This window comes from Camelus dromedarius, chromosome 22 (genome assembly GCF_036321535.1).
Source record: "Camelus dromedarius isolate mCamDro1 chromosome 22, mCamDro1.pat, whole genome shotgun sequence".
Lineage (NCBI taxonomy): Eukaryota > Metazoa > Chordata > Mammalia > Artiodactyla > Camelidae > Camelus > Camelus dromedarius.
Genome location: NC_087457.1, coordinates 32,360,690 through 32,388,514, shown reverse-complemented (window position 1 = coordinate 32,388,514; position 27,825 = coordinate 32,360,690). Strand labels below are relative to the sequence as shown.

At 46.9% G+C, this 27,825-nt stretch overlaps 1 protein-coding gene across 8 annotated transcripts in view; it reads left to right on the top strand.

Annotated features, from left to right (window-relative positions):
• Nucleotides 1-27,825, top strand: part of MCPH1 (microcephalin 1) — a 186,914-nt gene that overhangs the window by 29,428 nt on the left and 129,661 nt on the right. For 6 of the 8 annotated variants that reach the window (XM_031440370.2, XM_064477602.1, XM_031440374.2 and 3 more), the window contains 3 exons: nt 7,301-7,410; nt 19,011-19,048; nt 21,280-21,442. In XM_031440370.2, coding sequence (XP_031296230.1) covers nt 7,301-7,410; nt 19,011-19,048; nt 21,280-21,442 — 311 coding nt within the window. Of the gene's footprint in view, nt 1-7,300; nt 7,411-19,010; nt 19,049-20,201; nt 20,395-21,279; nt 21,443-22,376; nt 26,584-27,825 lie in introns of those variants that run through there. The other 2 variants (XR_010377381.1, XM_031440371.2) reach the window with 2 other exon arrangements.

Genomic DNA, 27,825 nt, shown 5'->3' with positions numbered 1-27,825 from the left:
GAGAGAGAAGCCTTTGATTTAAAAACAAAAATCTTTGAAGTCATATTAACCAATAATTTTTGCTTTCTAAACTTTCATTCACTAATTTCATAAAAAGCACACAAATATATGCTCAATGTAAGAGTGCAAAAAAGGGTAAAATTGTCCTGTCCCTCTTTCCTCCCTTAGCTCCTTTCATTAGTCCATTAAACAGTTGTTTCTGTGCACCTGTTGAGTCCCAGGCTCTGGCCTAGCTCCCAGGGAGATGGCAGAGGAGGCAGCACACCCCTCACAGAAGTGATGTCCTAGCAAGGGGGACAGATAGCTAACGAATGTCAGCATCACATCAGGTCGTGGGCAATGTGAAATAGATCACCAGTTAGGTCAGGGAAGGCTTCTTTGAGCAGGTGACGTTGGCTCACCATCCTGGGCGTGGGAGAAGAGGTAGCCTTGTGACTAGGGAGTCATGTTTTAGCCTGAGGAAACAGCAAGTGCAAATGTCCTGTGGTAGAAAATGCTCCCAGGGGCTGCACTGAGGCCATCATAGCTCTGGGCCAAGGGAGGTTGGGAGGAAGTGTGGTCAGAGAGGCAGCTGTGCCCCCAGTGAGCCTGGGAGTGGTTTTGCTTTGTTGCTAAGTGTGATGAGAAGCCACTGTGGGGTTTTAAACAGGGAGCAGCCAGTTCTGATTTATGTTTTAGATGTAACACTGGATGCTTGATGGGGAACAGGCTGTGGTCAGAGTGCCTGCTAGAGATAATAACTGCCAACAGTTCAGTGAGTTTCCTTCCAGACATTGTGTGTGTGGGCGCACGTGCACAGATACACAAGGGCAGGGAGATGTTTTGGGGGATTTTATTGCATACATAGGATTATATTACTCTGTTGCCTTGCGATTTGCTTTTTTGAAAAATATGTCAGATATTTCCATGTTGGTATCAACAGAGCAATAGATCTACTTCACTTTTTAATATGTTTCAGGTGATAATGAAATTTTTCTGTAATCAATCAGAAACTAAACATTTTGGACTTTGTAGGGCAGGAGGCAACATTAAGCTATGTAGGTACTTATATAATGAGAAATAGACATTTTTACAAAATTTTTAAGGACTGAACTCAAAGTTGAATACAATTTTTTTATAATACAAGTCTAATGAGAATAGAAATCTACTTTGTGGGGAGGAATAACTTGATAGGGTTCAAAGGGGGTGACCTCATCATCAAAATTGATGGCCAGTGTTTATTCAGGCTGATGTATAGTAAGATTTTACGTATTCCACCTTTGAAAATTGCCGGTTCCCACAGGCAGGCGCTGCCGAGTACTGATACCAGTCCCTGAGCTGATGGTTTTCATCCGGGACGTGGAGACATCTGTGTCGTTCTGTTCGATTTTTCCCTCACCCGTGCCTTCTAGCACGTCCTGGCGTCGCAGATGAAGCGCTTAGGAAATGAGTGGAAGCGCCTCGGTCGTGCCGTCAAGCGCGCTTTGAGTAGACCCCTTTGCTCCGGCGGCACGGTCTACAGACTGTTGCTGGGACTGTAGCTTGAGCCTAGGAAGTACATGCACGTCAAATCTGTGTGAGGTTGGCGCTCTCCCCACCTGTTTTAGTCTCCGCACCGCAGGACAGCACATGTAGGAAGCCCCTCGGTGTCACTTACGTGTGGGAATGGCTTTCCACCCCTCGTGGTGCGTAGACCTCAGCGCATCAGACCACTGCCTGAAGCTGGTTGTAACCACCAAGCAGATAAAGCGGATTCTCTGCCCTATATTCGCACACAGCTTGGCCCTGACTTACTTCTCAGTAACAGGTGGCTGCAGTGCTTCCACTGGTGCCCCACGGCCATCGACAAGAGCAGGAGATCCTTCCCACACCCATGCGCTCACCCGCGTCCGTCGGTCTCACAGAGACGTTGTTTGCTGTGGCCGCTGGGATTACACGTCAGCACAGACACGCGCCTTGTCTGAGCGGCTTCGCCGTGTCCCACTGTCACGGCCTTCTTCGTAAGGACTGGTCCCAGCAGAGGCGGGGAAGGCCAGCTCCGGCGGGAAGCGGGTCTCCAGACACACGGGTGTTGATGACGCAATATGGGCACTCAGGTGGAGGCTGTCCACGGACCGGACGCTTACGCTGAAGGGGCAGGTCTTGTCCTGGGACTGTCTGTACCTCACCCGACAGGTTTACTGGAGGCAGACAGTGCTTTCTGGTAACTGGCCAGCATCAGGCCACCAGGTAGCCTTCAGCCCTGCAGTTTCTCAGGCCATTTAGGAACCAAGTCTTGGGAACGACCCCCAGGTGCCAGCTACGGCACCTGCCCTATTCATCATGCCTTATTCATACTTGAGGGGGGTGTCCTGTAACATTGTAGCCAATCTGGGAGTTTAGCTGAGACACAGTTCTGGCATCCACTACTCTGACGAGCGAGCTGAGGATGCCACTAGTTACAGCTCGTTTCTTTCGTCCATTTTGCCAGTTGACAAAGCATCTGCATTGAGCGAAAGGGTTTGTGGGAGTCGTCTCTGGAGTGCGTGGCGTTTTTGATGCAGAACGAGCACTCGTACTCTGCGTCATGCAGTCTTCTGAAACACCGTAAGCTGCAGTACAGCCTTCAGAAAATGCGCTGTCCTGTCTCTGTGCATTCATCCCTGTGGTGGAGCTGGCACAGGGGGTCTGCTGACTTCGGTTGGTTGGTTGGTTGGTGTTCACTGCCTGCAGCTCTGAGTTGGGAAGGATTAAGAAACTTCATCCAGGATTTGAAGGCAAAAGCGACATGAACAGTAGTGTCTGCTAAGGGAAATGGTTAACATGGTTCAGTCTGGGGTTTGTTTGGATGACAACTTTAATTGATGGAGAATTACAGGCAAACATGCTGCAGTTTAGTAATTGTACAGTACGGTGTATTTCTTCATTCATAACCCCAAGGCACAATTGCATTTCTAATACCCGATTTGTTTTGCAGCCTTTTGAAAGTTTGATAATCTTATTGACGGGTTTGATTCATCTTACAGAAATCATCAGGAGATACATCATTTTTAATTGAATTAGTTGAAAATATTTCGTATGTTTTATAGAAGAACAAAGGCCATTCATTTATAGGCACTTACGTATTCTTATACAATGTAGAATAATTTGCATATTCTGAGTATTTCTTCCTGCAAGAGTAAATGATTTACGACTGTACCAGATAAGGAGGTATACATGTACATGTATTCCTTAAATATTTTAAGTTGAAGATTGTTGCACTTTTTAACAATTCAAGTAATATGCAGTTGTATTCAGAAGAGCGTTTCTCTCAACCCTCTTCACCAGAACCTGCCAGTCCACTCACAGGAGGTAAGCAGTCAGAACAGCTGGACGTGGGTACTCGGCCTTAACAGGAAGGCTGGCTGGGAGGAAGGTGTTAGAACCTGTTGATTATTTGATTGCTTGGTTTGTTCATTCATATCTTCATTCATGTATTCATTGCTCATATACACCTACGATGATTACTCTGCATCTGCTACGTCCAACACGTGACCACAGGGGGCAGTAAGGATGGAAGGCTCTGTCCCTTTCCCTTAAGGAGCTTAGACAAGCAGGGAAGATGTAGTCACGTTAATCCATATACAAAATCAGGGAATTCAGAAGATGGACAGATTACTTCCAATGGGAAGGGTTATGTGGTATTAAAACTAATTTACATATTTAAAAGCCATATTTTAATTATCTCTACCATGATGATGAAGGAGAAGATTCCACATCATCTTTTGGAGGTCGTGATTAGACTTTATTTTTTGCTTTCTTCATGGTTAACAAAGTGAACTTGATATTTTGTCGGATGAACATACGTATATGTATGTATGTGTTTTCTCCTTAGCTGAGTTTTGCTTGTATAGAACCTGTGAGCTTGCATGTACCCCAAACCCCAGAAGTGTGCACGGAAAGGATTTTTCCTAGGTCTTTTAAGGCTCTTTCCACAGTCTTAAAATTCTGCATTCTACACTGTTTTTAAATAATTCATTATTCAGATTTTAGGTGCCCAGAAGAAATTTCCCATTGGGCCAGTGCTAAAATGTTGAAGTGTATGATTTTATCATTAAGATTGTGAATTCTTACATCAGTCCTCAGAAGCCCTTTTTGTCTTTGATGTGGTTGATCTTGCAGAGTGTCTTGTGTTAGCAAATGTTAATTGCTTAATTATACTGCTAGTAGTAGTATTAGTCTTAATTCTGTGTCTCAGAGATAGAGAGTAGGATGTGCTGGAGAGTCGGTGTCGGAAATCAGAGTTTGTTTCGGATGCCTCTGCCCTGGCACAACTTTGACATGGACCAAGCTTCTCTTAAGAAATTCAATGGTTTTCTCGACCATATGTTCCTAATGCTGCATTAGCCTGGTTCTGTCTCCAGAGAGATCTTCCCTCAGTGTCAAAAGTGGCTCTCAATCCTGCTTGTCTCTGTTGGGTGAGGGAAGGTGGTGATTTAAACTAATTCACTCAGAGGGGCGTGAGTTCACTTTCTCACCTTGATGTGCTGGCGTCTGATGATACTGACAACCCAAACACAGTTCTAGTTGGTGAAATTTCAGGCAGTGTAACTTGCTGATAAAAATCGTGGAGCTGTGAAGGTCCTTTCTGAGTTTGATCTTTTTTTTTTTTTTTTTAAATAGAGACAACGAATCACTTGTATAATGAAGACTGAAAACGAGGGGAGAGAGGAGACCAAGATTTATGACTCTGGTCCTGGGTGGTTGGGAACACTCCCCACCCTGGGCCATGTTGGAGGGTGGGCTGTGGCGCGTCAGCTGAGGTTTCTCGGAGGCGCTCACAATGGGTGCCCATTGGTGGTTGGATTTACCACGCTCTGCCTCGGGTGGGACGTCTCGGCAAGAGACAGCACACTAGGACCCATCCATAACGGCTGACTTCACGGGCTGTGATGAAATCACCTCTGAGGTGATGACAGCCCACTTAGGGAGCAAACAGAGCAAGAGTCCCCGAGAGGTGGGAGAGCCAGGAAGTGGGGGTCGGCGTTTGCGCGCCGAGCTGTGGCAGGGTATCGGGTCCCCCTACTCTCAGAACTGCTGTGCGCTTTCCGCTGCTTTTGGTTTACCGATGACACCCTTAAAGAAAACACAGTAGTCAGTGATGGTAGGTTTTTGTGAAATGCTGTTTTAACGTAACCACATAAGTCACTTGCGTATATCATTTTGTGACTGCACGATTGTGAAAACATGTTATTAGCAACATCAGTCTGTCTTAAATTTTAAATGGCTGTGACGCATTTTCTAGATCTTTGTCTACAAAATGATTTACAGCCTATTTCACTGGTCTCAGCTAGAACTGAGGCAAATGGTGGTTGTAGATCCTTTTCCACAGAGATGCTAGCAGGCTGCAGGCACATTCATGGTTCAGTAACAGGAGCAGTTGGATCCCAAATTGTATCGTTTGTCTATTTTTATGTGCTTTTGCTTTAAGTAAATATTTGTGTTTTAAAATGAATGAATAGTACATACAATTAACTAGTAACTTTTAATCTCAGATGGTAACAGATTGCATCCATGTCCTGCCCTAGGGGTTAGGAGATGTGAGCACTTTCAAGAGGTGATGTGAGTGTGGTGGAAAGTACTGCACAGATCGGCAGGCAGGCAGGCAGGCAGGTAATCTTACCTCCGGAATGAGTGAAAGTGGGAGACTTAGCATAGCTAGATCTTAGCCGGACTGTCATGTGCACAGTGCCCTTTTACACGGCCTACTGACCCGTCCACTCCAAGTGAGATCTCTCTAGCTAGCTGAAGCCACCGCCGGGGTTGGGCAGTCACCTGGGACTGAAATAGGACTGGGAGAGACGTGAAACACAAGGCAAAAAATAGAGGATGTCTGGGGAGGTGGCGGGCTCAGCACGTGGCTCGTTTGAGCCTCCAGAGTATCAGATTCCGTGTTAGGTTCAGAACCTGACAGTAAAACATCTTGGGGGCCCAGGTTGGAAACAACAGCTTTGAGTTTAACAGAATATTAACCATTGTTGTTCTGCATTTTGTTTTCAGTTAGCTGGAACTCTATTTTTTATTTTTTGTTTTTTATATTCATTTACTTGGGTTTTTTTTTTTGAGTTTTTGAAAAAATTTTAAAGTACTTTTCATTGTGGTATAATTTCTGTACAGTAAACTACACATATTTCAGATTGGGACCCTATTTTTGAAAGAGGAGTTAAAAGTTTTGAATCAGGCCCTCCTAACTTAATTACATCTGTTTTATCAGATCATCCTATTTTATTGGAAATATCTGCAAAACAGTCATTCTTGTGTTGCGTGATTTTTAATTTCTGATATCACTTAAATTATTTTTGCCTTGTATTACATTCGTTTCTCTGTGTGTGCATTGTCTGCTGGGTTTGTGTGTTTTTACATCTCCGGTGGGCAGCCCCTGGCCATTAGATACTTGTTGGTAAGTGCGTCAGCGGCTGAGGGGGACAGTGTGAAGGTGGATTGTGTGGGATGGCTGTGGCCAGGACATGAGTGTCCCCTAGGCTGCCATATGCCCTTTGTGTTAGGGTATGTGTTGTCCTACTGAGACCACGTAAGTGGTGCCTGCTGTTCTTAGTCCTTCAGAATACCAGCTAAGTCACGTAGTAGTCAGACTATTTGGGGAGGGAAGAACAAGGAGCACCAGATAAAGTTGTGGCTGTAGGTGAATCAGGTCAGAGTACACGCTTCACACTGCACTGGTGGTTACTTAGGATTCCCACACCTTTTGGCATCTAATGAAGCCGTGTTTCCCTTGATGAATGTCTTCTTTTTGGTTTGTGTGTCTTCGTGACAAGACGTGGGTCTCAGGCGGGAGTCTGCGGGGAGTAAAAGCACCAGCTGTTGATTGTGGGTTGTGACCCGGAGCTTGATCCTGAGGGCTGCTTTCTGCAGTCACTCTGACCCCAAGGCCGACATTGCTTATTTCCTCTAACATAGAACTGCCTTCCCTGAGTAGCTGGCTTTTGATCATTATGCAAAATCCCCAGAATTGCTGGAGTGTGAACAGTGCAGAAGGTACAGGCATCTGTTTCCTTGCATCATCAGCTGGACAGATGGGCTGCTGTAGAGCTGGGACATTGTCACCCGACGTTGTTTCTGACCCTTGAGTTAAGTGATTGCTGGGGATATCGTAGTGGAATAAACCGAGCATTCTAAATAGACCTCAAAGGAGGAAAAAAAAATGCAGTGCGTATTTTAAAAGACCATACTTTCTTATTACCAGAATGCGTAAATAACTTAAATATTTTTTATTTGGCTCAAGTCGCATTGGTATTCAGTCCATGTAAAGTTCTAACTAATCTTCAGTCCTCTTGGGTTTCAGGTGTTAAAAGTGGACCAACAAGGCACGATGTCTTGGATGGCTCATGGGAAGGCCTGACGGACCTCATCAGACCTCACAAGGAGTCGAAGGAAAGAGAGACAGGCCAAAAGGTTGGTGTGTGAAAATGCTGTTTAAACTCGCCAGGGCTGCTGCTCCATGATGTTCTGCTCTGGGTTCATGAAACACAAGCTCATCTGTCCATTTGAGTTTAAAAATTAATTACGGTGGATGTTGGGAAACTCTGGCAATAACAGCGGGCGTGCCAGTCACATTCGGGACGGAGTTACGGCTGGCGGGACCAGGTTTCCCCTGCCACTTTGCCAGGGCGCTGCTTGCGTGTAACGGTGCTGCCAGCTTCCCTCAGGGAGAGCACGTCGGGCGTGCCAGCGAGGTCGTTGCTTCATAATCCGGGCGAACGTTCACTGGGCAGGAGGTGAAGAGCCCGAGCGCCGTCTCTGGCGAGCTGGCCGAGGCCTGGCCCGCGGCCGTCAGGGTGGGTGGTTCCCGTGCTGGGGCTGCAGGGCCAGCTCTTCCTCTCCGTGCGCTCCCCTGGGGAACCCAGGGAGGGCTGGACGCTGGGTGACCCTTCAACATCCGCTCTCCTGCTGAAAGTTCGAGTTAGCCATTCATAGTCCTGTGCCTGGTTTTCACGAGGCTGAGAAGGTATAACACCACGGAGTCCGAGTTCCAGGCTGCATTGCTAAGCCAGTAACAGACAGGGCAGGGTGGAGAGCCTGCCCCGGGGCACCCGGCCCCGGCCGCCAGGCCCAGCAGCCGTGTCTCACCCTGGGGGAGAGGAACGGGACCCCTTCCTTATCCTGGCAGTGGTTGAAAGAAGTTAAAATTACCACGCAGATTCCATGAACGTCTGCTGTAAGTTGGTAGAAACTCAGGTTTCTTTACCAACGCTTTCTGGTTTGTCTCAAAGAAATGGAGCCAAAAAATGGAAAGGAACCACCTTCCGGGCAGGGCCACAGTTTTGCTGGGGAGGAGATTTGTGGGGTCCCCTGACATGTGAGTGGCTGAGCGACACCAGGCTCCCTGTGTCTTGACTGTAGTGACCGTCCCAAGGCTGGTACATGGCCTCCCCGGGACTGAGCCTCTGCAGAGAGCTGGTGCCCTGGGGCTGCATTTATGCCGTTTCCCTGTGTGCCAGCCTCCGTCCTGATTGCAGTATGGCCACCTACCTTTTTCCTTTGGGAAAAATAAAGCAAAATCCTTATTGATCTCCATTCCATGGGCATTTACTCAGTGTGTGGTACTGCTTCTGGACAAGAAAACCCAGCTTTTCCTAAGTGGCTCTGTTTGTAAATCGCACTTTGGAGCTGTCTCTGCTGAGCAGGGTTGTCCCTGAGAGGACACAATAGGTCAGAGCACAGAAACGTGTGCAGCTGGCTTTCCTGAGCTCGGAGGCTTAGAGAGAAATGAGAGGCCAGACACTTCAAACTATACAGTACACTTACTGACAGTGACAGATCAAATGCTTAAATCACTACAGATTTCTTTGTGTGTGTGTGTGTGGGAGGTAATTAGGTTTATTTATTTCATTTATTTTTTAATGGTGGTACTGGGGAATGAACCCTCGTGCATGCTAAACACGTGCTCCACCCCTGAGCTCTTCCCTCCTCCCCTCTACAAGTTTTTTAAACAGAGTAGCAAACAAGTGATGAATAATAGCTAACATATATTCCCATAATTGCTTCTCACATTTTTACTAGAATGTGAGCCCTTCAGGACATAAGGTTTAATCGTTCTGTGCTCACTGCAGTGCAGTACGACACACAAAACCGTTTAGTAAATATGTGCTGAATGAATAAGAGCTGCGCGAATTTCCCTTCTGCTTTTGGAGTGAACATCTTGTTCTGTTTCTGGTGCTTTTAACCATCCCACAATAATGCCATAATCATCATAATACATCTCATTTCCTTTTGAATATTCTTGTGAACTTGTAAAGTGGTCTCAAATCAGTGAAAGATGGGAGGTTCTGCATTGCAGTGCATCATTGCTACAAGCGCTGACTCCCCTCCATGCTGGTGCTGTCCCGTTGGACAAGCTACTCAGTGCGTCTGTGCCTCTGCTTCCTTGTGTATAAAACAGGCACAGTCACAGTGCCAGCCTCAGAGGGCTTATGCTAACTAAGGGAGTTGAAACATGCAAGGACTTGAGGATGACAGATGTCTGATACATAGAGACACTCGGTAAATGTTAGCTGTGTTTTCCAGCATAAGTGTGGGTGAAAATTACACCCACACACGAACTGTCCTCTGTTTTGCAGCTGTTCTCAAAGTAGACTGGGTGGGTCTCTCTGCCTGCCCGCTTCCCTAGCCTCTAGAGATGTCTTTAGTCAAAATGGCCCTCCAAGTTCTGGACTGGTCCAAACTTTGTGTCTTACTGGACCTACTGACCACAGTCATGCTGGGGCCAGAACAGCGCCCAGGGCATGGGAGGGAGGGAGAGCTGGGGTGTATTTGAAAAACTCCGCACGTGGTTCTGACACGATGGTCATCCTTCCAGGTGAGAACCTGTCACAGGGGTAGATGGAGCCTCACCTCTTTAGGTCTTTAGCACGAAATCACCCCCTGGCACCCGCCCAGGAGCACAGGTCTCCCAGTGAGTGGTCCCTGCTCTGGGGATTTGCTTCCCTTTTCTCTAAGGTCAGTAGAACCACCTGGAAATAACCAGGATTTCTCAGCAGACCTGTGTGAAGGGTACATAATGGGCTCCGTGTCACCACTGACAGCAGCCATTCCTCAAGCACTGGGACCTCTTTTTAGAATGAGTTTTCTGTTTGGCCGCCACACGGAGGTGCAGAGGGCTCTGATCGTGCCTTTAGTGTGGAGGTGGTAGATTTGGAATTACAGCCTGTTCGCGTCTGGTGGGGAGAAGGCAGAGGAGCCAGCAGCCACAAGAGAGGAAACCCCGGGCTGCGGGGACGATACGGGGGCTTGCCTGCCACCTGCAGGGAGGGGGACGGGGGTGGTGGGGGCTAGAAGCCTTTCTGAATAAAGAAGTCGGGTACTGGAGCCACTTTTCATTTAAAACATTATTTTCCTCAGTATCATCTGTCCTCTAAAATGTCCCCGAATGAGTCTCGCTGCTCTGCTGGAAACTCTCGGGTTTTATGAACGTGCTTTTACAACTTGCGGTAATTCCGGGGCTCGGGCAGTTTGCCATTAGATAGTGTGCCTGGCTGGAAGCGTGCAGTCTTGTGGGTTGTTTTTAAGTTTAGCTTTCAAGTTGAAATAGCAGTGACTCATCCAAACGACAGGTGATATTTATTTTGTTTCTTGACATCTCTGCATGAGTGTGTTGTTGTCAGTCACTCGGGGGAATTGCCACACTTCCTGGAGGATGACACCCCCGTAAACGTCCCCGTAAGTCACTCCCCTTTGTTCAGACCCTCCACGCACAGTAAGGTAGAGCCTGTCACCCAGGAGGCCTCTGAGTGCGGACGGTTTGAGGGATGGGCTGCAGACTCCACAGGGGCCTTTGACTTGTAATCAGGCATTTGAAGGGTCTGTAATTGCTTTGATGAACCATTTCTGGCCACGCGCACCCGAAGCTGGCAGTGGGGGGGCGTGTGCTGGTTGTGCCAGGTGTCCAGTCCGCCAGCAGATGTGACTTGGTGAAGCCATCAGAAAATCCGCTTCCTCTCGGTGGAGCGACAGCTTTGGCTCGGTCATCGTGTTGTTTTTCTCCTGTTGGGTATGAGCAAAAAATATTTAGATAGAAAACATGAAAAAAGAATCTTCAAAGAGCTCCATTTTTTTTTTTTTTTTACTGTGTTTTCTGTGTTCAGTGACTGACGTTGTGTGCACTGTGAAATGTGTGCTTCAGAAACCGCCAAGTGTGTCTTGTTCTGGAGGTGGTGGGCCTGAGGGCCTGTCGGGACGGTGCCACGTCCATTCTCGTGAGCCTCCATGGTCGTGTTGGGCCATGTAAGGTAGAGGCCAGGGTAGTCCTTCCCGCCCCCACCCCCGGGAGGGGCCAGAGACAGAGGAAACTCCAAGAAGCCCTTCGACCATCTGCTGCTGGGCATTTGTGCCCGGGGCGGATTCGGGACGCGTGTTCCAAATGCAGGTAGTCACGGCCGCTGGTTTCTAAGGTCCAGCTTGCTAAGTATGGCATCTGGGGGATGTTAGCCAAATGACAGTAAACCATGGTAACCTGGCTTACAAATATCCAGTTCATCTCTTTAAGATAAGCAAAAACCCAAACAAACAAGTAACTTGCTGAAGTAGCGAACCTGAATCTTTTAAAAACCCAACAAAACAGGTCCTTTGGGAGGGAAGGAACTGAAGACAAGGGAAAGACACACAGCCCCATGACCCCCCAACCCATGTAAATGCTCATTCTTCGCTGAGCAGCCACTGCCCAGGGAGGCGCTCGTGCCCGAGTGTCGATTGCACCCCCTCAGCCCTGCCCCACCCGCCATCCTGCACCCACTCTGTTCTCAGACCTCTGCTCCAAGCTAGTCGCGGTCACTCTGTTTCTCTTAGCAGTCATTAGTCTGGGAATATGACTCACTTCTGCCCAATGAGATGCGGAGGGAAGTCTTACTGGGAGGTTTCTGGAAAAAGTGTTCCCTCACTTGAGACGGCCCTGGGAAGAAAAGCCGCCCTGCCCCTCAGAGCTTTGTTACGGCTGGACGTGTCCCCGGGAACCAACCGTGCAGCCCGGGGACCAGGCCAAAGAGCGAACCCAAGAGAGGAAGCGGGAAGGGGCCTGCCAGTCTCACGGCTTCTCTCCACTGACATCAGAGAGATGTTTGGACAAGGGACACGTTGCAGCGTTTGTTATGTTCCTAAGATCTGACAGGATGTCCACATACAGAGATGTGTAGCAGTGAGCATCCGTCCAAAGGCTGGATTCCACTTAAATGTGGGTGGTTTTCCCAAGCAGGTTTTTCACATCTTCTCTGGAGGAGCAGTGATGTCCTCTCCAATCACAAGATATTTATTACTTTTCTTTAAGTCTATTCAGCTCTCTCTCCTCGGTTTCAGAGTTATTGCTTTCCAAATAATACTTAGGGATATGAATTATTGGCTATTAGTAGTTTCAAAAAAAGAAATAAAAATAACATTATTCAGACGGAAAGGAGTTAAATGCGAGAGTGACAGATAAAACCACAACTCAAAATCAATGAGGCATTATTATAGACTGTTAGAAAATAAAATAGGAGGCATTTCAAATAGGTTTTGGCATATGCTTTTGTGGCTTTTGGATACGAGTTGAGATTTCGTTAATATGTCAGTGGTGAGTCAGTGTAACACACAATGGCTGTGAAGCCGGGGCAGCCCGGTCCCGGGCACTTCTTACTCTGGTCTTCGTTATCAGTGAATTTCAGTTCCAAAAACTTTTTTTTCTGTTGAAGTTGTGCTGTGCTATTTTGCTGCAGAAGTGTCTTCTGCTTTTTACTTCTAAATAAATCCACTAGTTGTTATCTAATTCTGTTCATTTAGAAAAAGGCACTGAGGTCTTCCTCAGCATTGATCAGATGGCAGCTTTTTTCTTTGTTTCTGGTATTTTTCACTGTCCTCAGGTGAAGTCTTAATACAAAGGCAGGACAAGGGATGGGAGACTGGGAATCAGGCACGTGGAGGAGGCTGCAGGTGTGCTGTGAGCCCCGAGGGCCAAGGCTGGAGGGGACAGTGTGTGTCTTTGTCCTATCACCTCAGGGGTTAGGATTTCAGTAGGAGTCTGTAAGGGGTGAGGGACACAGACGTTCTATCCATAAGTGTGTTCCTTGCATTAGGGCATGATTGCCTCTTGCCCCACCCCCATTTAGGGCCAGGAGATGGGTGTACGTGTAGACCCGATGGGCATTTCAGTTTTAGATAAAGCATCTCAATAAGTGAGGTGATACATGTATTTTTGTTTTAGCAAATTGGGTATTAATGAATAACTTAGATGTACATTTTCTCTGTGGTTTATTTTTTTTTTTACTATAAACATTTATCTTTATCCAATATGTGAGTATTCAAAACATACTGATGCTTTACTGGTCACACTTACTGCATTATTTGAGGACATTTAGAAAAGCTTGTTTTTTTTTTTTTTTTTTTTTAAAAAAAACAACCTGAATATTAAGAGTCTCTAACCCTAATGGAAAACAAATTTCACATAAGGAAAAAAGGTAGAAGTTAAGCTACAAAAAGATTCATGTAAGAAAGTTAAAGATTTTTGCACCAACTTTTTGCAGTGAACCCAGCTTTTGATCATAGAATTTATCATCCAGTTAAAAAGGGGATCAGCAAAACGAAGCACACAGTCTTGTGAGCTGCTTGTTTTTAAAAAAAAACTGGGGTCTCTCAGATCCACAGATTGTCTTTCTAAAGACACCTAAGTGATGTGGCTGCCGGGGGTCTGGATAGTAGAACATCCTCAGGGTGTGATCTGAAGACAGTTCCCAGAATTTATCTTTTGTCATATTTGATTTGCTCATTTTTATTTTCCCAGCAGCCCAAGTTCACACACACACACACACACACACACACACACACACACGATTCTGGCTCTGCCCGTGGGCCAGGTGAGCCTGCATTAGTGGTGAACAAGATCAGTAATACTGGCAAGTGTGTGCGTCACCTCCTCACTTCTTTTCTCAGGAAAAGCATTTCCACTGTTTACTTACGAAATGGTACCTAAACCTGAAACATTTCAAAGAATGTTTTATTTTTAAAGTGTTTCTCTTTTATCACTAATAAAACAGGTACCTTTGTTTAATTTGCCCTCCCTTTGATCTAATTAAAACAAAATCAACTAGACTATTTCCCAAATACTCATATTCACAATGTATTGATATCAAATGTGAACTCCTGATCTTACTCTGTTCACATCTACGTACACAGTTAAGCATTTCAGGGCTTCAATCGTAGAATGCCCATTACAGAAAGAAGGAAAACAGTCCTTTTATGTTTTGAACATTGTTGTTCATTAAAAAAAGAAAACATAGCACTCTGTTCCTTAAAAAGAAAACACTTGTCCAAATACAGCTATACGACACTGAAAGGTAATCAGAGCAAAGCTCTGAGAGGTCGTCACGTGAAGGAATCCACTGACCCGGGAGGGACAACTCACGGTCGTGAAATGCTGTGCTCAATTTAGGGAAAAGCACTTTCTGGAAGTTCTAAAGTGGTGAGTGAGGGGTGATAGCCAGATATGGAAGGAAACCAGAAGAACTGGAAATTTGCTAAGGATTGGCAGTTTGGGCAAGGTAACAGGATCTGGGCCAACAGGCAGATGGAGATGGAAACTGGTCTTCCCATAGAGGTGAAGGAGGTCAAGTACATCTCTACAGGACGAAACAGAATTTTTGCATCTGTCAGTTCCATGCAGTGTGCAAAGGGGCACAGAATATAACTCGGGGAACGGGGCTAGAATCTGAAGTCCTGGAATGGTGTGCTGTAAACAGTGCATAGTTTCCCATAGAAACAGACTTTTTTTTTTTCCTGTAGTCCCTCCCCCAATAATCAAAGAAAGATTATTTATGATCGCAAAGCCAGGCTGGCCTCCTTAGATGTGTTTACATAGGTGCAGCAAGAAAGGTAATTTACCACCTAGGCTTTGGGTTTGATTTGTGGACGCTTTCATAAGGAATCTTAGATTGCACTTTTAAAAGCCTCTTGGGGTGAGGAAGCCAAGCCAAGAGCTTGCTGTCACATTTCACCTGTAGCGCTTATGAATGTGGATGAGTTCCTTTCTTCTGAGTCCCCCACCGTATCCTGTAGTTCTAGGGCTTGTTGAAAAGTGACCTCCCTTCTCAGCTGTACGTCTGCCAGCCCTGTAAGCCAGGTATCAGCCGCTCAGTAAATGAGTTGCAAGGATATACTGTACTGCACAGGGACTGTAGCCAACGTATTATAATACCTTAAAATGGAATAGAATCTATAAAAAGTTTGAATCACTGTTATAACTTGAAATGAATACAATATTATAAATCAACTCTACCTCAATTTAAAAAAACACAAGGGAATCAAATTTTTTTAAAGAATACTTTTTTTTTAAGCACTGTTTAAAATACAGGGAATTCAGTTTTGTTAGTATCTGGGAATTTTAGGAATATTGAGGTTATAGGTAATTATTTCTAAGTCAAGAGCTTCTTTAAGAAATTTTATAGTAACAAGTGGTAACACCATCTCAGGATGAGAGAGAATGGCCTTTACAGGAAGACACAGAGACACACACAGACAGACAGAGACAGACACACACACATAGACAGACAGACAGAGACAGACACACACACACACCCACACCCACACACACACCCAGAGCTTGTAATTTCAATTTTAAAATTTCACTCACGGCTCAAAATTTCTCATGGCATAAACACAGAAATACAAAACCCAGTCCAGATATCTACTCCCTGGTGGCGTGAAATTCTTAATAGTTCTGAGCTGAAAGTAGAAAAATAAACAGAGAACTAAGAAGGCAGATTCTCTGTCATCTTTCAGGCAACAAAGTCGAGATCTGTGTGAACTATGAACCAGAGATCACAAGTGGTCAGACCATGAAACCAAGAAAGTTGGCACCAGAAACCAAGGGAATACTTGGAAAGAATAAAAATCAAATTTTTACTGTGGTGTCAACTGACAGGAGTCTGGAGTTCGGGACGGGAGCTGGACTCAGTGCTGGGACCCTGTACCACCGCTCAGGAAAGGCGCACGGGGACTCCTTCAGCCCTGGTTGCCTGGGTGGGGAATCAGGGCCAGCCCCATCCAAGTCTCTGCTCCAGAACCACACGACAGAATGCACGAGACAAGTAAGAAGGGTTGTAGGAGGGGCCCGTCCATCGAAGAGGAGCGGCCTGGGGCTTTGGGGAGGCAGGTAGACAAGGAGCTGCCAGCAAGTCGGAAGCACGCAGAGGGTGGAGGTGGTCTCTTCTGAGTCACCGAGGAGGAGCACTGGTGGGGCCTCTCTTGGGGGCAGGAGAAGGCAGCCCTTTCAGTTGTGTTTTTCCAAGAACAGGAGAGAGGGGGGCGGTTTCCTGACCGCTGTTCTAGGTTCTGGGGCTCAGGGCTCAGGTCAAGTTCAGGCTTGTGGTGGAGAGTCAGCGTTCCACAGAATGGGAATGTGCCTTGCAGGACGGGAAGATCCAGGTCTCGGTCCTCAAGGACCCCTTCACTTTTCAACACTGAATACGTTTGGTTCTAATAAATGTTGGCTTGTCCCTTTTGGTCTTTTCCAATAATATTAAACAAGATTTACTGGCTGTTATTAGATTTGTGCTCTGTGACTGTCACCTCACATAAAAATTCTGTGGTGCGGATGGAGGAGGGTCTGGTGACCGTCACTAGCAGGGAGTGAAGGGGCCGAACTTGCTCCCCGTTTTTATTACCTGCAGTGAAATGTGACATCCAGCCGGGGGTACATAGATAAATGACTCAATTAAAAATGGCTTGCATTCTCACGGAATTACATACCGTGAGGGTCATAATTTACAAAACTGCTAGGATTAATATTTGCTTTCAACAAAATTATTAATCGTATAGCACCCTGGGAGTAATTCATTGTCTTTTTTTCTTAGATGAGACACATGAGGTCAGGAAAGGCCAAGTGGCCTGTCAAATACAAAATCACGAACACGTGAGCTGCACAAAGATGTCCCGAATTTCAGTCTTATTCTGGGTAGTCTTATACTAGCATCTAATTCTATTTATTGTGCTTCTCTTTGTAAAATTGACAGTTATAAAATATTCTCCAGGAGTGATAGCATTCTAAGCGGAGTAAAGTTACGTTGAATTTTGTGTATAGAAATTTTACTCCACTCCATAGAGCACCTGGAGGTACTGTGAGGGATAGCTCCTCGGGCTTTGGTTTGAGTTTCCCAGGTGACTGACTAGTGGTGTGGAGCATCTTTTCAGCTGCTGCGGGCCATTTCTGATGCTGTGTGAGGGGAACTGGTTTCTCGGCTTCCTTTTCTGATTGTTCGTTACTAATGTATAGGAGTACAACTGATGTTTTTTGTGCATTGATTTTGTAGCCTGCAACTTTGCTGAATTCTTTTGTTAGTTCTAACAGTTTTTCTGGATTCTTTAGGGTTTTCTGTGTGTAAGGCCTTCTCATCTGTGAATAGATAGTTTCTATGGTGTCTTCTGTTTCTCATTTTCTTGCCTGATTGCCTGCCTAGAACAGTAGCTTAGTTTTGGACACGTCTTATTTAAGATCCTTATCAGACCTCTGGATGAGGATGCCAGGCAGGCAGTAGGATTTTTGCGTCTGGGCATCGGGGAGCAGGTGGTGCGCTAGGATGTGGAACTGGGGGTTGTCACGTGTTGCTGGTGCATGCAGCCAGTGTGAGGGTCGCCTGGGGGGTAAGTGGAGAGGAGGAAGAAAAACAACCCGAGGGTGAGTCACGGAGAAGCCTAGCATCGCAGAAGTCAAGAGGCTTTCCTCTTCCTGCTCCCTCCTCCCTTCAGTCTAGAAATGGGCACTTCCCATGGAGAAAGTCCTACAGGCTTCTTTGAGATGGTTCCACAGAAGTAGACGCCTTGGAACGGCCTCCTCTTGGGTTTTACCTGGGGCCGCACCGCCGGGCCTGTGTCGTGTTCATCCGAGGACGACACGGAAACCCGGGATTAGCTGCAGTCAGGATCTCACTCGATGATGAGAGGCTGGTCTCCAGACTCTGCCCAGGAGCTGTGCTGAGGACGTTCCAGTCGGGTCTGAGACAGGGGAGACCCAGCGGAGGACGCTCTGGGGGGAAACCAGAGGGCAGGGCGGCCACCCCAGGCCACGAGCGCACCTGCGTTTCCCACCATTCTTCCTTTGAGTCTTTTTGATTTGTGTGGCCTCTTCCTCCACCTCCCCTCAGCGCACCCAAGTGGCACACCCTTCAGTCCTGCCACTGTGTCCCCTGGGGTCCCTCGGGCGCCTTTGGTTCCTCCTCCTCATTCACTCAGGACACCAGGACGTGTGTGATGGTGAGTTCGTGGTTACACTGAGCAGCTGGTCAAATTTGAATACATCACACGAGCTGAAGAGTGTGTGAGTGATGTGTGTTCACGTTCGCTTTGGCTTAACATGCACCGAATTATTATTAAACAGTAGTCGTTTCCGGCTGGTGGAGCTCCAGGGGGGTTTGTGTGTCTAACTGTAGATTTCTAAAGCATTTAATTTTTTGCCATCAGCGTGTATTCCTTATACAAGTAAAAAGTATTTTAAAGCCTTTATTTAAAAAAAAAATTTAGAATTCCAATTAATAGGAGATGCCAACACATAAATAAGCAGTCCCATTACCTGTGCTCTGTGTGCAAGGGCTGAAGGAGTTTGCTTGACTCAGATGACAGAAGCTTAAGCATTACTGTGTACCTGTGTCTGAGACAGAACACGGTTGCCCAGAAGCCTTAGGAAAAATGGTTTTTAAGCCTGTGAAACAAAAAATGCCTTTCTCACCCTCTTCTTCCTTGAAGGGGTCTGCTCTCTAACTGCTAGATGGACTTCCGGAGGGAAGCATTTCTGTTTTCCTCCTCTACCTCCTGTCCTGGATTATTTTGGATTGGTTTGGGAACAATATCTGGGTTTCTATCTCCTGGGCTGTTTTTTTTTTCTAGGAATATAAAGGGTTTTTTTTTCCCTCTGATATATACTTAAATGTTTATTTTTAAGTGATGTAATTTTTCAGAAAAACGTATTAAAGTTTATTTCTGTGGGAAAAATATTTTTTATATTTTTGACTGTTTTTTTGTTCCTTCTCTTTTGAAATCTCTAGCCAACAAGAACATTAGTCATGACGAGCATGCCATCTGAGTAAGTACGCATTGTTTTGAAAACTTTCTACTCAATGTAAAATTTTAGACTTTTCGTTCGCACACTGTGTGGCCGGGCTCTTTGGGCAGCTCCTCGAGCTGTGGTGTGTCGCTGTTTCTGTGTGTAATTAACATTGGAGTTAGAGGATCACTGGAAATAACAGAGGTGGTTGAGGAGTTTAGCACTGAAGACCTTCTGAGTGGTTCAGAGGCATGACGAGGCATTACGGTATTGGCTGTTCCTCTTGCCTGGTTCACACCTAATGGCTCTGCGTGTCCACCACCCCCACCCCGTGAATGTCCTGTAAGTGGAGCATCACTGGCTGCAGCATTTCCCTTAAAGGTCTTAAAGAAACATTTTTGGTGGTATTAAAGCAGCTCTCTGCACGTTGCAGGAGAGTTCATAGCTTGCTGACGGGCTCTTGACGTCTTCCTTAGACATTTTGCACAATATGGCACATCCAACACAAATATGGTGCCATATTCTTTGCAACAGATTTTTGAATTCTTGTTTAAAGGGGAAAAGTTTTTTATGCATCAATCCTAAGTTTAAGGGTTTCAAGAGGTTCATGAAAACACAGGGACATTTCAGTGAAAAATAGGCTGCGAAAAGAGTACACGTTCCCAACACTTCCGGTAGCAAAGTCCCTTTCCTGTCGTGGCTTGGCATTAAAGGGACTGATAATTCAAACACCCAACATTTCCTAGTGAGAAGGGAGACACTCAGTTTTTATCACTGTCTTGTGAAATATATTGGACATCCTGAATAGTCTAATACAGAAATGAATATTGAATACAAGTATTTTTTAAAGTCTATATTTTAAAATTAAATTTAAAAAAGAACTTAATAGCTAGTTATTTGCTCAATCAAAGGTTTGAGAATTGGACTATTTAGTCCATATTTTCTTTGTTAGTCTTTCTTGCCCCATGTGTACTTCTTGTCTGAAGTTAGGAGCGAGACCTCAGTGTTCTGAGGCTGCATTAATGAGCCTTGTCTTGAAAAGATGATTGTTACTGATCAGCACATCCAGAAATAGCTGGCTGCTGCCAGACATGGAATGAGAGTCACAGACATGCGGGAAGAGAGCATCTGGGTTAAAGGGTTTCATTTCTTTTTGCCTTATGTTCCCCCAAATTTAATATTTTCCAATAAGCACAGTCCCCCTGGTTGAAGTGGTGATGGGGCCCGATCTTGACTCATCCATCTTCCATGCCCTTGGGATCCCTGAGAACGTCACACAGGATAGAGGTCAAGCCTTCATTGTGCAACTGAAGAAACGGGTCTTGTGATGGACAAACCCAGGATCATTGGTGATAAAAATAAGAAATGCCATGAAGTGGACAGAGGTTTGTGAGAGACAGTCTGCGTCAGCATGGGCAAAAACCAGCTCCTTGCCTTTGTAGTACAGTTTTTGGAGAGGACAGTTTATTTCCTGACTGTGTACATTGTAGTGCAGCTCAGGGAGCCTGCCTGTTGTTTGTGTTTTACCGGGAATCTCCTAAACTTGCCAGGAGAGAGGAAGGGAAGAGAGAACAGAAGGCATAGAGAGGTGATCGTAAAAGGAAGAGAGGAAAAATGAAGGAAGTTAGAGAGGAATAATATTTCAAAAGAAAAAAAAAAGGTACTTGAGGCACTGAGGGAATGACAGACCAGAAGCAAAACGATGATGACAATGATGAGGTTTGTGAAATTAAGGCACCTCTGAGATTCCAGGTTTGCCCTGAGATTCCATTTGACAATTTAATCAATAGGGCTTTTTTACCCTCTTAGAAAAATTATGTGGTTGACTCTCGATAAATACTACGTTTCAAAATAAGTGAGAAGCTTTGTTTTCAAAATCGTGAGAGGCGTGGTCCTGACCATGCACACGCTGGTTCACGGAGGACTCGGAAGTAGATAATTGCCGCAGTGGGAAGAGCTGGGTGGTGGCAGGAGGTCGGCTGTGGGATGCTGGCGGCCCCCTCAACCCCGGGCACTTGGGGAGCGACTTACAGCCTCGGGGCCATGGTCTTCTCAGCTGTTAGAACAGACGGTTGGAGTCAAGATCTGAAATGTTCTGTTTCCGTGAATTTCAAGTCATGGGTTGCAAAGAAATTGACAGGAGCACCAAAGCCAAAAATCAATGTAGAATTTTTTTGTAGGTTTTTTTTTTTTTAAACTGAGTGTGATGACCTTGATGTTGATGGACAGGAAACACGTCCTCCGTGCTGACTTTTCTTCCTGTTTGATAGGAAGCAGAACGTCGTCGTCCAGGTGGTGAATAAACTGAAGGGCTTCTCCTTGGCCCGGGAGGTGTGCGGCAGCACCACGCACGTGCTGGCGGGGAAGCCGCGCCGTACCCTGAACGTGCTGCTGGGCATCGCACGAGGCTGCTGGGTCCTCTCGTTCGAGTGGGTAAGCAGCCGTGCCGGCAGAATACGCGGGGTTTTGGGGCCTGAAACGGGGCGTCCGCACAGGGTCGGCTGGCTGGTGGTGGCTCGGGGTCCCTCCTTGGGCTCTCGTCCTTCAGCCACGGCCGGTCCCCGGAGGACGGGTGGGTGCCTTCCGTGCAAAGAGCTCGCAGCCGCAGGCAGAAAGAAGCTTGGCGCAGACTTGGACTGGAAAGGCAGAACGCGTGTTCTCACAGTCAAATGCACTCTCTTCTGCGTTTGACCAAGAAACAATGTGACCTATGTTGGTGGTGGTTTAAAAAGCCAAAAGAATTCAGTGATTGTTTTTACAGATGGATTTACTTAGGGTGAAACATGCTCATTTAATCCTATTTGGATAGGCTTTATCTTACGTATGTCTATCTAGCATTACTTGCCCTTATTTCTGTGCATTAACTGTAGTTTTTTTAGTCATTGTTTTCATTATTCTTGAAATTGAAATTGTTACTTTTTCTGTTTTCACCTGGATCCCCAACCTGTGGTCTCTTCCGTTGCCGTCTGATGCGGGTTGCATTGTCTGTTACGTGTGTTGCTGTTTTGATTCTGCTAAGTGTCCACCCTCCCTCCTTCTCCCCCTAAGCAGAATTATAATATTCAAACAAACTACAGGTGTATTTTTAAGAATGACAGTGGTCTTTTTCTCAGGTCGTGATTTAACTCTGCATCTCCCAGTACAACAGGTTTGAGACATGAGTGCTTAGAGTCGTGAAGTGGAAAAGCTTGAAATGCTCCCCAAAAACACTATTTGCATAGGCAGCAATTGGGGGTTACCTCCCTAATTATGTGTTAGCACCGATCCACATTTACTTGTATGAAGGGTCATGAATAACTCCAGGTTCCATGAGTGAACAGCCTGTTTGCTTTCTTCCCGGCTCACAGTGTCTCTGTCTCTTTATCAGCCACCTCTTCCTTCCACCGTGTTTCAGAGGAAAAGATGTTCTCTGTCTTCCATGAGGACGTGCAGCTGTACTTGGTTCTGTACCCAACCTGTCCTTCTGGAACTTAGAGCTGGCAGAGAGGACGGACGTGAGGATTGGCGTTTACTGCTGCCCTGTTTCCGCTCATCATCCTGCCAGGGGTCTCCCACCATTCACACAGAAACAGAACCCGATGCAAATTTAACTTTGGGTAACCGTGTGTGGGGTGAACCGCTCTCCAGGATTAAGCACTGTCTGTGAGTGAGGCAGGAAGTAAAACATGGTACTTAACACACTTTGGTTGCTCAGACGGGACTCCCCACCTGGACCTCCCTGGCCAAAGGGGAGGAATCTGGAACCCGGTCACAGAAGTGAATGGATTAAGTGTAAGTGCAGTAAGGCAAGAAAACAAAATGAAAGGCATTCAGGTTAGAGGGGAAGAAGTGCGGCTACCTCTGTTCCTGGACAGCGTGATCGTCTGTGTAGACAATTGCCAGAAATCTACCAAAAAGCTCTCAGAAGTAATAAGTGAGTTCAGCAAATCGTTGGGATCCAAGGCTACAGTAATACAAGGTCAACGTTGAAATGCTGAAGTATAAATCTAACATAACAATGTGTGCAGGATCTGTGCACTGAAAACGACAAAGCACCGATTTAAAACAACAGAGACATGCTATGTGCATGGATTGGAAGACAAATGGAGTTACAGTGCCACTCCTCCCTAAAATGATGTACAGACTTAAAACATCCCCCCTCAAAATCACAGACGACAGAGACAAGCTGATCCCGAGGTGTCTGTGTGGAGGAGAAGGAGCAGCGTAGCCGAGACAGCTCTGCGAGAGAGCGGAGCTGGGGGCGTGTGCCTCTGCCGCTGGCCTCCAGGCGGAGGGGCTGCTTTCCCTGGTCGGGACGTGACAGACCCTGGGCCGGGAAGGGCTGACAGCGGTGGGGTGATACCTCCTGGGAAGGGACCCTGCCCCCCTGCACAGCCTTCACCCAGACTGATCGGTAGGAGGGAACACCTTCGGAGTAGACAGCCTGGCTGATCGGGGAAGGCAGGGCCCTGCCTCCTTCAAAACTCCGTCTCCCCCTCACCCGATGTCCTTCTCGCCCTCCTTCCTTGCCCTCCATTCCTTCCTGTGGGCCTCTCCAGGCGAAGTCCTAAAGCGAGTTCCTCTTCAGGGAGGAGGTCACCCTGGGACTCCCATCTGAGCACACCTTCCCCTGCTCTTAGCTTTCCCTGTGTTTCCTCAGTCTAGCCCAGAATCTAGATTCAGGAATACTCACCTGTGTGTGGGACCCTTGACCCCTTTGTCAGCTTCTCCACCTGTGAGATGGGCAGTCACCCCGCAGAGCCTGCCTGAGGAAGGGAGAGCCAGTGTGCAGACTCAGAGCCGGGCGCTCCCCCCACTGCGGGTGGGAACACAGCACCCCATCCCTGACCGTGACCCTGGGGGCTGCGGGGGATGGACAGTGCACCAGGCTGGTGGGAGCTAAATCCCAGTGTGCTGCAGAGGGGCTCCGGGCTCTCCTGTCCCCCACAGCAGGACGCGGCCTCTGTGGGTTCCAGCCGCCCCACTCGCTTTCTTTGCTCACCTCACTTTCTAGGGTGGAGTGTGCGGCCCAGCTTAGGCCTGTGCAGGCAGGAAAGTCTCCCCTCCAGCATTCAGGGGAGAGGGGTTGTGCGATGTGCCCTGCTCTGGGGCACCAGGCTGTGTAACCTCCCCTGCAGCTCCTGATCCGGCCTCACTCGGGCTCAGTCTCTGGCGTGGTTCAGCCTTGGCCCAGGCTCCCTGCCTGATGTGACCCAGTTCAGGGGCTGCAGGAAGCTGTTTGCTCTGTTTGGGAGCAGGAGGTGTGTAGGGAGCTGGGTGCTATTCTCCAGTTACAAGAAACGGGGAGATTTAGGGGCAAGCAGGTCACTGAGCCCAGCCTTCTGCAGCCTGCGCTAGGAGTGTGTGGGACCATGGTCGAGGGGTGGGCAGACCGAGTCCACTCTGGGCTACAGACATGGCTCTGTCCCTGGACATTGCTTCTGTCCTTTCTCCCCTCCTCGCTTCACTGGCCACAGGGTCCCCCTCCAGCCCTGGGTGTGTGGCCTGCCATCCTCACCCATCATGGGGCAGAAATGAGGGGGTGCAGCTGGGATCATGGAGGCAGGCAGAGGACAGTGGAGGACCAGGCCGAGGATCCCAGGGCCCATGGAGGGCAGGGGCACCCTGGGGGCGGGGCGACAGCCAGCCACCATCAGGGACCAGCGTCCAGCCACCCACTTCTTTCTCTGTTTCCCTCAAATGTGGGTCACATCCAGGTGTCCTCCCCCCGTTCCTACTCTGATTTTCATATGAGCAGCCTCACGGAGCAGGGGCTGGTTGTGAAAGGACAGACAGGACAATTCATGAAGGAAGCCACATGGACAAAGTGTGCTTCCTCAGTAATTCATGAAAGGCAAACCATTCCTCCCGTGGCGCACAGTAACGGGAAAAATGAGACGCAGTTACTGCAAAGAAGGACTAAGACGACGCCCCACACGCTGCAGGAGGGGTTCAAAGTGGTCCAGCCTCCCTGATGGCAGTCTCGTGATGTGCATCCAACATCCTAAAATGTCCATGGCCTTGGCTGTAGTAATTCTGCATAGGAAGTAATTGGAGATTTAGTTATTTGGTGTTCATCCCAGCATTACAGTAGGGAAAAGTGGAAAGCAACTGATTGGGAATTCGTTTCTTTTCTGCTGTGTTGAAAACTGGCAATGGAGGATTGCTGAAGTGGATTACTGTCCCCCCACCCAGACAGCGGAGCATCACACAACCCTTAGAAGTCACACAGAGCATTTGACTAGAAAGAAAAATGCTCTTTGAACATTAAAAAAGATTATAAAAGTAGTGTGTATTATGTGATATCAGTTTTATTTTGTAAAAATATAGCTAAATATTTCTGTACATAAAATAGATTAAAAAAAAGACTGAGGACATCCTCCAAAATGTTAATAGTAGTTTAATCTGTGGATGGTGGAACAGAGTAATTGTAATTCTCCTCTTTGGCTTTTCTGCAATTTCCAACTTTCCTACAATGATTGTATGTGGCTTTTGTATAATAAATAGAACTTAAAAGTAAAAAAAATAGTTGGAAGTATAACACTACCTGATTTCAGGGTGTCCTCAGACACTTCCGTAATCAAGACGATGGGGTCTCAGCAAAAGGAGAGGTGTGATGGGGAAGATGGAGAGTCTAGAAATAGATCCAGACACACGTGGCCACTGGTTTTGACAGAGGTGGGAAGGCCATTCACTGGAGAAAGGACAGTCTTCGACAGTGGTGCTGGAGCAACTGGACATTTGTACACACAGAAAAAAATGACCCAATGACATCATGTTGTGCACAGAACTTACCTCAAACTGGATCACAGACTAAAATTGAAAATGGTAAAACTCTTATTAGTAAACGTAGGATAAAAATCTTCATGACCTTGGTTTACACAAAGAGTTCTTAGATAACACCAAAAACATATATGAGAAAAAATTGTTACACTTCATCAAAATTAAAATGTTTTACTCTGTGAAGAACATTTTGAAGAGACCAGGAGAAAATGCTGGCAAATCTTATCTGATAAATCATGTATGTCCAGAGTATACAAAGAACTCTCCACTCAAAAAGAAGGAAATGAGCTGCCCAAACAAAAATTGTCCAAAAAACCTTTTTGAACGCTTTTCAAAAGTGTGCAGATGTCAAGAAAGCACCTAAAAAGTACTCAACACCATTAGTCATAGAGAAGGACAATTTAAAACCACACCAGGAGCTCCCCAGTGTAGTAGAATGGCCAGAGTCTAAAATATAGCATGTAAAAATGTGTCCTCTAGGGAGGGAGGCTGCAGAGAACCTGGACCCCACGCCACAGGGGGCGGAGGAGGGGTCAGCCACCCCGGAAAACAGTTTGGTGGTTTCACCTGGAGTTACATGTCCACTTACCGTCCCACCCAGCGACCCGCTCCCAGGTATTTACCAAGAGAAATGAAAGCTTCTGCTCACCCCCAAATCTGTGAGTGTTTGCAGCAGCTTTGCTTCTGGCCACCCAACCTGGAAGCAGCACTGATGTCCCCCAGCTGTTCCGCTGGAATGCCGCTCGGTAACGGAAGCACCTTGAACGCATCTCTGTTGCATTCTGTCATGTGATGAGGACCGCAAGACCCCATTTCCGTGTTACCCTGGGAAAGGGGAAGAGGGGAGGGGTCCCCAACAACCCGCAGAACAAGGGCGGGAGGGGGTCTGTCTGCAGACCCAGCCCGGGGAGCTCCTGGTGTGGGGACTGACCTGTGCTCTGTGAGTGGTGGTGGTTGCAGAATCTCCACGTCTGCTGAGACAGCGCACTGCATGCACACATGCGTGTCCGCACACAGGAGTTTACCAATGGGAAAAATGTTTAAGGTCTATCTAGTGTGGCTTTCTGAGTAAGATGTTTGCGGGCCGGGCGGAACTGACACTTCATCGCCTTGGTTTCCTGCTGCGGGCTGAACAGATTTATGTTTCTCCTGTGTCTTCAACTTCTGTCTCTATTCTGCTGGTTTCCCACCGACATTTAAGCTGAGACATCTCTTGTATCTTAAAAAAAAAATTCAATTAGAAAAATAACGTTCCCTGGATTTCTTCTTGCCATCTGTTCTTCCTTTCCTCTCCTTCACGGCAAAACTTGACACATTCCTGTCTGTCTGTCTCCTCTTCCTGGCTTCTGTCCACTTTTTAGTCCATCTTGCTCCTACCTGCTCAAGGACAGCAAAACTATTCTTGGCAAGGTCACTAGTGTCCACAGCACACTTCAGTTAGCTGTGCAGTGCGCTGCACTCACAGAGTTTGTAAACACCAGTACAGCTGAACAAATTATTAGAAAGCTGGCACCGTAGGGCTGCCACCCAAACTGAGAAAAAGGACATTATCGACACTAGGAGGAGGGTACAGCTCAGTGGGAGAGCGCGCTCTTAGCATGCAAGACATCCTGGGTTCAATCCCCAGTGCCTCCATTAGAAAGTAAATAAGTCTAATTACCTCCTCCCCTCACCAAGAAAAAAAACCCTCAACATTCTAGAAGCCCCTTGGGTAATCCCTCCCCATTCCTTTAAAAGGAATCACTGTCTTGATTTTCATGGTAATCAACCTCTTGCTTTTTCCATACTGAGTTGGCATTTTAAAAATACAATTCGGTTTAGCCTGTTCATTTCTGTGGTTTTTTTTTTTGTTGTTTTTTGTTTTTTTGTTTTTTTTTGCTCTCCTTATTAGCAGTCATACAGAGTTGTGTTGGGATGAGCAGAATTGTCAGCAAGGGCGCTCGCTGGTCGCTGGCTGCGGGCTGTCCGCCAGTGAGCCAGCCTCCTTGGGGCAGGGTGGCCCTCTTCTCCTGAGGTGTGGGGCTCCAGGTGTGGGGCTGTGGGCGTTCCCAGAC